This window comes from Phoxinus phoxinus (genome assembly GCF_949152265.1).
Source record: "Phoxinus phoxinus genome assembly, chromosome: 10".
NCBI lineage: Eukaryota > Metazoa > Chordata > Actinopteri > Cypriniformes > Leuciscidae > Phoxinus > Phoxinus phoxinus.
Window position 1 is genome coordinate 29495904 of NC_136885.1, and position 14578 is coordinate 29510481.

Here is a 14578-nt window from a genome sequence, read left to right on the forward strand (position 1 = left end):
TGATAAAAGTGAATCGTCAAACAACATTAGCATACGGTTTTGTACAAATACAACATTCGCATGCATTGCACAAAAAAACTAACCCATTTGCTACTTACTCGAACATGTCATTGGGTGTTTTCTCAAATCAATGCGTGATGCCCACGTTTATTTTACAGTAGCCTCTCAATATGGCACTGCGCCGACATAACAGACAGTACATTCAGATTAACAAGCCGAATGCATTGGAGATACCGCGTCCTCTGTTCATCCGCTGCCCGTTCTAGTCCAAAAGAACGCGATCGTTCAACACCCCCATCCCAAACGAGGTACCAGACCCCCTCGAAAACGCAACGACCACCGCGGTCTCCACCATGAGCGCTCCGCTTATCCTAAAGCAACCTACACACTGGGTAAGAGGGGGAGGGGGAGGAGAAAAGAGGCTGTTCTGTGTGGAGGAGGGAATCAACACGGTTTGAGGCAGTGGCCCTCTCTTTACCACCACACAGCAGAGCCAGCCATAGGGGATTATGCTTAGAGTTTATGTGGAAGCACTTGAGTCAATAAAACTGGATTGAAATGCTTTGCTGGTGGACACCTGGAGTTGGCGAGGATACAAAGTCATTCAAATTAAAGGAATTATTCTGATTATCAGAAACTGGGAAGTTGGTTAACCCTAACTGCACTAATAATGATCATAAAATGCACAATAATCCTCAGCGGTCTGGTCTGGCTGTCTCCATAATCTGTTTTCCAGGGAGAGGCTGCCATAATCTCAGTAAGAAGGGTTAAGGGAAGCCAAGACATATAGATACAGATTTCCATGTCCAAAAACTCCAATTTATGATCCTAAATCAAATATAGCATTAAGCAGACTTTTACTTGTATTACTATTTGCTATGGATTAAAGTGTCTGCTAAATGAATAAATGTTAAAGCTACAATTTTGCTCTAAGGATCTTAATTAATAGCTTTAAAAATGGGGAGGGGGGAGATACCTCGGCCATGGGGACACGCTAAAAAACATTATACCATATTTTACGAAATATAAATCACTTAAAGGTGCCATGTGTAAAAATTGAGGTAAAAATATCCAAAAAATGAGCTACACGCATCAAAAGAATGAGAAGAAATAAGGGCAATGATGTCATTAAAAAAATGTCAAGTTATAGTGCTGCAGAGATATCAACCTTAATTAGCATTAGCATTTCTAGCCACGGCCCGACAGGTGTCGTAATACCAGTTTCGGCCATGGGAGGCGGTATGCGGGGCACATAACCACCAGCCAACCTGCAATACACGACACGAATAACTCGCACGGCTTGTGGGCATACTTGAACCTGATGTCTATCGTGTGGAAAGTACAGCCCACTACTTCATTTCAATTCAGGGAAGAGAGCGGAAGGATGGCTGAAGCCTTTGGCAAGAGATCCCTACCACCACCGCGCTCTGAAGCACAAATCAGATCAGATAAGAAAAGGACCGCTCGTCACGGTCCGGGCTCGAAAGCGCGGGGGACGGCGAGCGAACTGCAGCGCATAGCCCTGTTTTACAACGTTCAGCACCCATTCTGACACGCCCGGGATCGCTCCCCATGCTTTCGCACGCATAGCTAGGGGCAGAATGGTCTCCGTGTTCTGACCGCCGCACTGCGCGGGTTCGAGAAACTGAAACGGAGGTATCAACACGGCGCGCGCGCCCTCGTTGTCTGAAGAGTGCTGCTCGCTGACGACAGCAGCCGGCTGTTTCACATTCAATGACTCGGTCGCTAAGGACGGAGAACAATTTGTGGCGCAAACAGGTCATTTGTAGCCTACTGTATCTTTCAACAGTGTTCGTGTTTTTTTTACTATAGTAGAGATGATCGGTTCACGTGCGCTGTCTGATGTTTACTGCATCACTCGACATGGAGAGGTTGGGTAAAGTAATAATTACAAGAGCTTCACGGTTATCAGATACAAGCATTCAACGGCCCTGTAGTATATATATATATATATATAAATAGTTATTTGTGTTTGCGCACGTGATATCAGGAAGCAATGTAACGTTACCTGTAATACACACATGATGGCGATGCGCAAATCGTGTGTGTGTGTGTGTGTCACAAATCATTATTGTTTCTTCAACTTATTAAAATATCTTACTTTACTGCAACTATCTGTTTCTGCTTCTTTATCATATTTATAGTGTGTGATTTATAAAATACCATATCCTACATCACATATTTTGATATGTGAGGTATACTGCCCCCATCTGGTATGGAATGTGGAGTATGACTTGATTTTTTTTGCCAGACAATTACACATGGCACCTTTAATATACTCTGAAATGTGCTGTGATTTATATTCCCAAATGATTTAATTAACCAGGGATACATGATCCCGAGTTTATTTTCTACATGCGCTGTAGTTTCATTTTAGCTTTAAATAAGTTAGTTTAATACTTGTTTGTTGTGGAGTGAGGGAACTCTAATATGTTTATAATGTTTGTAAACATTTCGCTTTACCAGTATATACATTTATTCTAAATATAATAATAAAATGTGCTTTTAATGTTCACGCCAAGAAAGATATAACTATAACAGATAACTATAATGATAACAATATAAGCGTCCACACCTCTTCCGACGCTTTAAATGCTCGAGCTTTTTGCTGTCAATGTTTTAATCTTTCATCAGCAAACAATTGTTCGGAAAGTGATTGCCGTTATCGTCATAGTTGTGGTGTGGACTCTGCTATTCTTTTACATTTAGAACGATATATCTTATTATCTTTTTGCGTTTTGTTTTCTCTCAACAGTGCAAATTTAACAATGCACAACTTTTTTTCCTGTAATATACAGTAGATTACAGTACAGATGCAAGTCAACAAATGTACAAGTGTTCTGTCGACCTTATGGGTGATCGATGTCACTCTCTTTCACTTCTGAGGCTTTAGTGGCATTGATCAAACACACACAATGCTCAGCCTGTGCAATTACCACCTGGATTGAGGGTTTGAAGCTCCAAGCAAGTCAATCTATTTCTGCAATCACATGTATCTGGAGACAGAGCTTTAAATGTGTTGTGATCCTAAAAGGATCTCAACAAGTTTATAGGAACATATGTCACCCAAGCACATCATGGTCAGAAAGGGCCAAAGCGCTTCAAAGAGGCTTAGACAGATGAAATCTTCAGACTTAAGAAGCAGCCGATGTAAACAGAGTGAACCTCAGGCAACGAAGGAGAAATCAAAAAGCATTGATTGCACAGAGGGTGTTGAATTATAACACCTGATTATTTTTGCCACATTAGGAGGCAATAAATAAAATGTTTTTTTTTAACAAACAATGCTATTTACAATTAATTGGAGCTAATGTTGGTGGCAAACCTAGAACTGTCATGTCTGATGTTGTGCAAACTTGCATGTCAGGGATCTGCATTGATTTTGGACAGAGAAACAACTTACAGACGTTGCTAAACAAACAAGGCCAATTTTACAGTCAGCGAAAACGATTCATGCAAGTGAGCAATAAACAGGCTTTACCTCTTGAACTTCAGATTAGCACAGTCCTGTCTACAAATAAAGGAAGTATGACTTTTCCAAAAACCCTGTTTAGTTTCATCACATGTAAATGATTCATACTGTAATACTCATTACAAGGGTTAGAACTGATATCCAAAAAATAGTTTTTGTATGGTTTTTAGACTAACAAGGATTGCGTTTTGATTAATTGTATGGTTTAAAGTTCTAGTAAGGTATAATAAATAAATAAACGCTTTCTAAACAACCTCTTAAAACACCACAATAGGCCCGAATTCAGAGCTAGTCTTTGAAATGGCTGAGCAACACAACAAAAAGAACTAGGTCAGTGAAACCGGTTGGTAGATGAAAAGGACAAGGGCACAGCTGTTCATGTGGCATGCATAAAACACCTTTCGCTCTCTAAGCTCGTCTTTTCACTGGCTGACAGTCTTCACTGCAGCATCAAAACGGCGGCCTCTGATTGGGCAGCAGTGACATCACCAGAAAAGGCGGAACACTCCTACTGGGTAATAGTGATGTCATGCGTACAAGAGCCAGACGGCTCAGATGGAGCCCCACCTCCATCTCTCCACTGCCAAGAGCACTCCTCTTTTTTCCTGTCACTCTATCATCTTCCTGTTATTCATGAAAAGGACTCGAACCTCACATAATCACAGTGTTTTAGGACTCTCGGTTTAATTTAGTCCCTGGAAATATTTCTCTGTTTTAAATGGACAAATTCACCATAATTATAACTAGCAAGCATGGTGTTTATATGCATGAACGAAACAGTTGCTAGGCTGTAATTCTAGAGTAGATCGAAAGATGCCAATTTACTAGGGAACAAATCATTACATTTGCATTGAAAGAATGTTTTGGGATCAAAACATGTATATGGCATTATTGATTTTTCAATTTATATTTAATATTAAATTAATATTAAATATATAAATATCTTATAATAAATAGAAATGTATATATCTATACCCAGTAAAAACAGTAATATTGTGAAATTATCAATTATAAATTGACTGTTTTCTATTTTACTGTGTAAAAGTCTTAGGCACGCATTTTCACCCAAAAAATGGTTTTAAGCCAGTTATTTATATATGTTGCTGTAGTGTGTCAGTAAGAAATATCAGTTTACATTTGCAAACATAAATTTTTCTATTAATTGTAATAATCCAGTGAGATTTCTGCATGCACAAGGGTCTGACAACAGCCCGTGTGCTCCACATCTCACCATCATTGAGTCTGTCTTTGATTACATAAACAGAAAAAGCGGAGACAGACTAAACCCAGAGAAAAGTCCAAGACGCTTAAAGGAGCCTATACCCGCAAAACTACCTGAAAAGTGTACAGAAGACAAAAGCTGTTTTAAATACAAAGGGTGGTCAGACCAAATATTGATAAATATTAGTTAATATAAATTAACTAATAAATAAAATTATGTAAATACATAAATAAAAATATATATTATTTTTGAAATCATCCTCACTTTACAGTATTTTTTAAGTGTCTAAAACATTTCACAGTACTGTAGCTTTGCAGGTAGGTTTCTTCAAGTGTCTTGGAGACGTTGCCGCAGTTCTTCTGAATTTAGTCTCAGTTTTTTCTGTTTCTTTATGTAATCCCAGATGGACTCGATGATGGTGAGATCAGATCTCCGTGGAGCACACCGGGTGTTGTCAGACTCCATGTGCATACAAAACTCTCACTGGATTACTACAATGGCAAAATGAATGCTTGGAAATGTAAACTGATATGTCCTATTGACACATTACAGCAAAAGATATAAATTACTGGCTTAAAACCATTTTGGGGGGGAAGTGAAAATACTTGACCTTTTTAAACGTCTAAAGTGCATGGCCCATTACTTGCATGGTGTGTGCCTTACAGTAACCATGTTTCTTGCTTGCTTTATAAATACAACTAAGGAACAAGTCAAATATATTTCCTGTGGTAAATGACATGCCATGTATACTGTTGACAGAAGAGAAGTGAAACAAACCCTCTTTTCTTTCTTTTTTGAAATAAAATAAATCACACACCACTGACAAAAAGATGACAAAAACTCTGGAAAAGATCATGCTAATAATCGTGGATCTTAAAGGTTGTATCAGTGATTTTAGGCCCGAACATAAATTATCACATTCATCTAATCTTTTCTAACGATCCGCTAGCTGCCCGCCCCATAAGCAAGCTGTCAAAAAAACGCGTCTCTGTAGGCAGCCTAGGCTCTGAGATCTGCACACAAAAACAATTGGTTTCACCAACCACTCAAAACCAAAATAAACAGTGTTCCAACCAATCACCGAAGTCGGAGCTGAAGAAGAAGCCAGCGTCTATCAACAAGAGAAATTGAACATGGCTGAGTCAATCCCCAGAGGAGGAGGAGGAGGAGGATTAGGGCGAGGGAATACCATCGTGTTTATTCCAAGACACGTATAGTTATCGGGAAGGCTTTTGAATGGTGGAAAGAAATTAAAGTAAAAAATAATAATAATAATAATTTTTTTAAATCGGACGCCGAGGTTGCACTGTTTCTTCTGGACAGGTGAGTAGCAGCTAGTGCTGACTTGTTTGGATGTGAACTGTGTGTGAAAATATCCTTCTTGAAATAATATGAGCGAAGCTCGACTAAACTTGGGTAGCTCTAGCTAAGAAATGCGCGTACATGATCGTTTATTTTTCATGATGCACGAAACGGGAGGGAGGGACGAGCTAACTTGGTTTGTTTGGGATCTCGCTTCAAACACAAACAGAAGTGACGTCACCCACAATCGCTGATACAACCTTTAAAACTAAAAACATCTCCCTATCCAGATCTGTTTCTTAAAGAGTTTCTACTCCTCTTCTCATTGCATCTGCACCTGCAGGAATATCCCTCTGAGCATCCAGATTGGATGCACTTTTTCTTTTTTTAAGCCAGTGTAAGGGAATGGTGCTGACTGTGCAAGTGGGAGGGGGAAACACACTGACCTGCTGCTGTCACAATCTGAATCCTTGCTGAGAAGGCTACGGATAGACCAGCGAGAGCGCCTGCTTAGGGAAGAGCTCCGTGAACATGAGCGAGATGGGGGTAGGAGAAGCACAGAGGGGCTTCCCTGCTCTTCCTCTTCTACATTAGAAACCATCGGAGGCAACGGAGATGCACGTGATGGGCTTTGATTTATATCCGTTTCCCCTTTCCGCTTCTCTGATGCGTCTCTTTGCTTTACCTCCTTGGCTCTCCTCTTCTCTCGGTTTCGGCTGCGTGAGTGGTACCGGTGTGGCCGTGGGCTCGGGGAGCAGGACCACGACTCCGTATCGGACGAAGGCGGAAGAATGTTCAGGGTTGGAATGGGAATGGGCTCAACCATGGTGATTACAGGTGGTGGTGTCACAGCCATTATCATCAGACTTTCATACATTACCTAGAACTTTTGTGCATCAGGATAGTCTACGGCTGACAGTTTCATTGAGCACAAGTTTCATTACGCACAATCATTCGTTGAGAAGCACCAGATATTTCCTCTCTCTAGTCTCTTCGTCTTCTACATCTGGTCTGGAAATTCCACTAGAGCCAAAAATAAATATTATTTTACAGAAATACAATCTGATGACATTTGGAAAGGTCTGCATCCATTTCAACTCGCTGTTCTGAAGAAAGTAGTCAGGAGTTGAGCTTCATCACAGATGTACAGCGTATATACGACATCAATTCCTCCAGCAGGAACTGAAAAAATGGGGTGGAGCCATCGCTGAATACGAATATGCATAAAAAAGTTCAGCCATCTCTTGTGCATGTCATTTTTTGAGGGGGAAAAAAACTGAGCATTTGAGAAGTTGAACTAGCTTGCATCGAAGACTGCTTGATGTCAGATCCATCTTATTCCTGTTTATCTGCTGCTGCTGTTTAAGCATTCTTTCAAAAAAGGTCTCTGCCCTTTTTTCTTCCACAAGCGGAGTTCACAAAAATGCAGTTTTGCAATCTGCCTCGTCATTGCGATTTGCACATCAGGTGTGATAAGATCATGTGGCTGAAAAGGGGAAAAACTATATTTGTCTTTAACTACTTCAAGCTACAGACTGATTTTTTTTTCATGTGAGCTACTTTGTATTTGACACAAAACATACATCTTTAAAGATCAGTTGTATAATGTTGTGGTATTTCACAATATATCAGGGATGCACATACAGTATTAACATCATTCAACACTTAGGGCTGATTTTAATTGCATTTCGCAAGGCACTGTTTTTATTTTAACAGTTTGGCCAAATGTTGAAGAGATTCAGAGACTCAAAACTACATGCATAAGAAATATAAATAAAATGTATTTTGTATACCATTCAAACGTTTGGAGTCGGTAAGAATTTTAAAATGTTTTTGATGTTATCTCTGATGCTCACGAAGGCTGCGGTTATTTAATAAGAAATACAACAACAAAAAACAGTAATATTGTGAAATATTATTACAATTTAAAATGACTGATTTATTCCTGTGATGGAATTACTCTAGTCTTCAGTGTCACATGATCCTTCAAAAATAGTGTGAAGATGTGCTGCATAAAACTTTAGTAATTAAAAAAAATTTAAACTATAAAATTTCATTTTCTTTTTTAAATCCTACTGACCCCAAACTTTTAACAGTAGTTTCTTAAATGGTCACGGTATTGCATTCCTAATATATTTCCACACAATTATAAAAAACTTTTTTTAAATAAATTCACATTTCACATGATTTAGCAGACAAAGTGTAAGTCAATGGTCTTGTTGGACTATATTCTCCCATATTCTTATAGTATAGCTCCTCTAAATGAGATCCAAAAGAACACAAACATAAAATCATACAACAACAAAAACAACAACCTGTACACCCGGCTAAGTGGTGTTTAATACACGCAAGCGGTTATTAATGCATGGGTGGAGTAACCGTTGGTTGATTACAGTACAATGTAACCATCATCGCTCTGTGATTGTTTATGATTTGCCACCTGAACACTTTGAAAAACACCTCTATTTAACTAGGCTGCTAACATGAAGGTTGCAGACTTTATCCAAAGAAGAGGTGAACCAAAACCTGCACTGTTTGCGGATTCGTTTTCTTATGTAGCCTTTGATTAATCTTGAGTGTAAAACTTCCAACCGCCTAATCCAAAACATAATGAAATACCCAGTGAATTTTGAACAGATGCTAAGTGCTAACCTATTACTGTATTAATGGATTTTATCATGTTGGTGAACTTGCTTCAAAGGGAAGACAACACGTTGTTCATGCTAGGCACATGTAAATAGATGTTTTCTTTTCTCACCTAACTATCAGCTTTGCATGATTTACCTTGTAACATTTATGCACAATGCACATACATAGTCTTTTTGCTGTGGGCAGAGAAGAAGTTTCCCACAACTAACTAAGCACTTTTTTAAACAGAGCTCTAGGTCTTTTTTCCTGTCACTTTGTACCACAATCTGGTGAGCCATGCTGAGACAAATCAACCACAACAATACAAGAGCAGCACAGTGTGTCCTCTTTATTGTTCACTTTCTTTTCAGAGTAAAGATGCCTTCCTGAACTCAAAGAAATTACCATAAGAAGCAAACAATTCGCAAAAGAAAAAAACTTTAAAAATAAAAAAGTGAACCAAAACAGTAGCAGCATATTCTCATCACCAAGGGATTGACCAAAATAACGAAATCAGAAGTTGTGAAACCTGACCTTTAAAATAATTGTGTTGAACTTCCCGGTTATTGGGAGATTAATACAAATTCCTCTGAAAACCTTTACAGAAGAGTTTCATCATAGGCTTCAGAACAAGACTGACAGCCATTTATCAAGGGCAGGGACAAGATCTGCCACTTTATTTACTTTCCTGTTTGAACAAGCTAAATCATGTCCAGGTTTTGTTTGAACAAATCAAACTAGAGCTATTAACACTTTCACTTACACATTGAGTAAGTGTAAAAACCACCACAGTGCCATAAAAAAAGTTATATTATAGTCAAATGAAGGACATCAATGACAGATACTTTTTTAACCTAATAAAAGGCAAATAAGTCGGTAACACTTTACAATAAGTTTTCATTCGTTAACTAACTACATTAGTTAACATGAACTAATAATGAACTGCACTTCTACAGCTTTGATTAATCTTTGATAATGTCAATTTAAACATTTACTAATACATTATGGAAATCTAATGTTGTATTAGTTAATGCACAGTGAACTAACATGAACGAACAACAAACAGCTGGATATTTATTAACTAACATTGACACCGATTAACAAATACAGTAACAAATGTATTGGTTATGGTTAATTCATGTTAGTTAATACATTAAATAATGTTAACAAATTAAACCTTATTGTAAAGTTATTGTAAGTCTAACTTAATAATAATAATAAGACCAATAATTCCTACCTTCCATTGGACGAATTACCCCCATTGTTTTTTTCCTGTTCGGCCTCATACACCAGACGGGCGACAGTACGAGGGGTGATGTTAAAATCCACTTTTTCGCAAGAACACATCAGCACCCCTAATTTAATCGGCAAGCTAACAAAAAAGTAGCTTTCGCTGCCAGTTTTCAGATTAAGCTGTTTTCTAATTATGTATTGCTGTTGAACTACTTCGGGTCAACATTACATACGCTGAAATGCGTAGATGTCAAATCATACTGCAGTAAACAAACCATGATAGGCGTTAGCAATGCTAACGAACCGGTCAGCTGTAGACTACTATTCAGACAGACAGTTGGGGAGAATACTAGTTGCTAGTTGGCTAGCATGCTAATGATACCGGTGGGAGAGAAAACGGTCCTCTGTTTACTTTTTCTTATCCGTTAAATCGCCTTTCCGCCATTCCAAAATCCTAGTCACAGGACTAGGTGGTGATCTCATAGTTTGGTCTATTAAAAAAATGCCCCTTTAAACTACGTATCTAATACATAAGTATACGAACTTCCCCTAAGTTTAAATGCTACGCGAAGAGATAGTAAGATAGAGAACAGTTTCCAATGCGACGGGCAAAATTTTGACAGGGGTATATTCAAACGCCAAGATGTGTACAATGACGCTCTGTGACTTAAGAAAATTAAAGTTTGAACTCACATGATGAGAATCATCAATATGAACATCGTCGATATTAAAACGGCATAAAGCGGAAGACAATAATGAATGAAAATTATACTTAATTACATACACACCCCCGCCCGGTTTATTTAATGGTATATTCGAGAGAGAGTCCATCAAAAGGCTCTTCAGCGTGCGCAGACAAAAAGTAACGGGTGTTTTGGCTTTATTCACTAACAGGCCAGTACATAAATAATTAATTTTAAATAGCTTTAGTTGTCAAAAATATATACGACGGTTCATATTACCAGCGCCTTATTAAGAGAAATAGAAGTAACCATGTTCATGACAATTCATCAAAAATCCAATGAAATATATAGGCTTGAATAAACATATATGCTAATTAAGATACATATTAGACATGTCTATACTATAGTTAATTTAATCAAATGAGTATTTGTCATTGATGTTAAATTTGATTTCTACTCCACTAATCTTTTCCAGGCTGACATGATTTATTTGCTTATTGCGCCCTCTTCAGGACATTAAGTGTATCGCGTTTAACCTAAACTATAAAAAAAAAAGAGGAATGCAATACCATAATAATATGGGAGTCCAACCATGATAGTTTGAACAGTTAGATTGGTAACAATATAGTAGGAATTTTAAAAGAGTGAAGTATGAAAAATTCGCTTACCTTGAATGCTTGTTTTAAGTCTTTTAACAATCATTATTCTGGAGTCGATTAATGAGAGATGAGTGTGGAATTGATAGTACCTTGCCCTTTCAGCAAGTTTCTCGCAAAGAATACACTGTAAACAAAAACAAAAAATAAATTACATTTTTAAGTAGGCTACAATCAACTTGGTATGTAATTTCAACTTATTCTACACTGATTTAGCCTACTTGATAAACTGACTTGCTAACTTATAAAAAGGTAAAAAATTGCTTAACTTATTTTGAAGAGTTAAAGAAATGTAAAAACACATGTTGTCATAACTTATTGGTCATATATATTTATTTTTACAGTGTAGGTTCACCTTGCTTGAAAGGGACTGAAGAAAAACACAGACACTTTATTATTATGACTATAGCTAGCCTATTATTAAGTCGACTCGGACTTGGTAACGGCCCATCCCATAGTAAAACCTTACCTGAATATAGGCTATATTGTTAAAATAAAATAGTATGCTATAAAAACAAATCCTTCTCCTGAACTGTGTACTTGAACCTTCCTAGATTTTACAGTAGGCTAAAGCTGCAAGTTAAATGGCCTAACTGTTTATATTTACGTGTCATAAATGCTGAAAGCTTTAGGCTATAGATTATTTGATGTAGACATGTTAACAGTTAGGCTATATGTTCCAGTGTCTTCAGCTTTTTCTGCTAATAGGGTTTCCGCGGGAACGTTTCGTTTATCAAATATGAAATAACCTTGACTCACCTCTTAATTCGATTTTGACTGGGTTTCAACACTTGCTCGTGACCTGCTCGTGACTCGTGCCAGTGAGTCGTCTGGTTTTATGAGTTGTGTTGGCGTAGAGGAGAGATTCCGTAGGGTTATGTTGTTGCTGTACGTCTGCTGGCATTGAATGGGTATCTGGAAACTCGAGCGGTGCTAAATATAAGCGTTCACCTGCTCGTGGGAGTCGGTAAGGAAATCAAGCGGCACGCTTTGCTTATGCCTGTGGTTGTGTGTGTTTGGGGAGGGTGCGCTTTACGCGCGGGGGACCAAAACAACCTTCACTCCGTAGTTTGTCAGTTACTCAGTAAACCTCTGACGCAATCTGACATGACATGACATGTCAGTAAATATTTTACCTCAACACACTTACCAGATCTGAAGGACAATGGTTTGACAAAAAAAAAAAAAAAAAAAAAAAAAAAAAAGGAATTCTATATTTTTGTGATTTAGCCTATTTATTAGACATTTTATGTTAGAACAAGTAAAAAAAAAAAAATTAGATATTCGAGATAGATAGTGGAATTATTTTCCATTAGGGAGGATTTTGTTAACCTTGCTCTCCAGTGAAATGGCCCTGTGCTCCAGACTAAGTAAACTGACACTGAGCATCAGTGCCATGACAAGAAAACAGGGGAGATGTGTGATAAAACATTATTATTTTATATTATTTTCCATTTTGTTAACCTTGCTCTCCAGTGAAATGGCCCTGTGCTCCAGACTTAGTGAACTGATACTGAGCATCAGTGTCATGACAAGAAAATAGGCGAGTTGTGTGATAAACCATGAAGCTGCCAATTCACATGAACACAGCATATAGCAGCTAAACTTTAGGAGGAGCAAATTAGCATATTAGAATGATTTCTAAGGGACATGTGACAGAAGACTGAAAATTCAGCTTTGCCATCACATGAATATACATTATTACATTTTTTTAAATATATACTCAAATAGAAACTGTTTAATTTGTAATAATACTTCGATTAAATAAATGCAACCTTGGTGAATGGACTTCTTTCAAAAACATTAAAATATTGTAATGTTTCCAAACTTTGGACAGGTAGGCTACTGTATGTATTAGGTAATAAATATATCAACATTTCCTCATGGAGAGCTATTGCTGCTTGTAAATCTTTACAGCTCTCCTTTTATAGAATAGACTTCAGCATCTTTCAAAAGGCCTCCATTGTTGTTTACTTATTTGTCAGTAAAATTCTGCGGAAATTCAAGCAGAACTCTTTTGCATGTCGTGTCGACTCTCTTGTGTGTCCTTGTGACATCACTGCATTTCGCAAAATGCTAAAAAAGCTATATGTACATTTGGCTGTTGACACTTCTACTTAATAAATGTTTTATTATAATTTCACAGGAAAGCTGTTATAATAAACAAGTTTGTGGAACGTTGTGATAGTGGTGTATACATCTGCAGCTGTCTAACAAAAGAGGAGTAGGCTATATGCAAATGTTTTCCTAGCACAATTTAGAATGGAGATTTTATATGAGAGGAGATATAGGCTTATTATAATCAGTTTCCACACTACATAGCCTATATGTTTATTCATTTTCACGAGCACTACTAACCACAACAACCCAAAAGGATCAGAGGTCTCATTAATGTCCTACTGGTTTATGGTCCCTTATGTCTCATTAAGCTACAACATAACTACTACAACTAGTTTATTTTGTATATATCATGTTCATTCCTTAGGTCTAACTGAAAATATAAAGGTGATTTCTGAAAAAAAAATTCTATAAAAAACAAACAAACAGACCTGTGTGCTGATTTAATGTGGCAAGCCAACTCAACACATACTACTTTGATGATGTTTATATTACCTTTATGGACATGGACAGTATACTGTATATACAGCTTCAATGGAGGGACAGAAATCTCTCGGACTAAATCTAAAATATCTTAAACTGTGTTCCGAAGATGAACGGAGGTCTTACGGGCTTAGAACGACATGAGGGTGAGTCATTAATGACATTATTTTCATTTTTGACAGGTTGTCTGCTTATACATTAAAAAACTAACCCTTTAAGGGATACACCCAAAAATCCCATATTTACTCACCCTCAAGCCATCGTATAAGAGTTTCTTATTACAGCCAAACACAATCAGTTATACAAAAATATCCTGATTCTTCCAAGGTTTATAATGGGAGTGAGTAGAGCCTGAGATTTTGAAGTCCAAAAAAGCGCATCCATCCATCATAAAAGTAATCCATACGGCTCCAGGGGGTTAATAAAGGCCTTCTGAAGCGAAGCGATACATTTTTGTAAGAAAAACCCTATATAACTTTATAAACTATAATCACTGGCTTCCGGTAATGGACGTGCACAAGTCTAGTTCCGGCGGAAGAGTGACCTCTGACCCGACATTTGACATAGGATGTAGTAGCGTAAGCTTAGGTGAGGGTAGTATATAGATGCCTCTCACGCTTCAAACAAACTCAAGGTCCTCCAACATTTCTCTTAAAAAATTCTCGTTTAAGACTTCTATTTCTTGACCGGTGTTTTGCTTTGCTCTATCTTTTCTTCCGCGTTCGTCAATATGTCAGGCGTTGGGTCAGAGGTCACTCTT

At 37.7% G+C, this 14578-nt stretch overlaps 1 protein-coding gene across 8 annotated transcripts in view; it reads right to left on the reverse strand.

Moving 5' to 3' along the window:
• gramd1a (GRAM domain containing 1A) overlaps nucleotides 1-12316 on the reverse strand; it is a 33664-nt gene extending 21348 nt beyond the window's left edge. For 2 of the 8 annotated variants that reach the window (XM_079625867.1, XM_079625866.1), the window contains exons 1-3: nucleotides 11977-12316; nucleotides 11230-11344; nucleotides 6464-7503 (exon numbers count right to left, since the gene is read on the reverse strand). In XM_079625867.1, the coding sequence (XP_079481993.1) occupies nucleotides 6464-6894 (431 nt within the window). In that variant the 5' untranslated portion in view covers nucleotides 6895-7503; nucleotides 11230-11344; nucleotides 11977-12316. Of the gene's footprint in view, nucleotides 1-98; nucleotides 395-6463; nucleotides 7504-9882; nucleotides 10597-11229; nucleotides 11345-11976 lie in introns of those variants that run through there. The other 6 variants (XM_079625869.1, XM_079625868.1, XM_079625873.1 and 3 more) reach the window with 4 other exon arrangements.
• Nucleotides 12317-14578: the final 2262 nt, after the last annotated feature.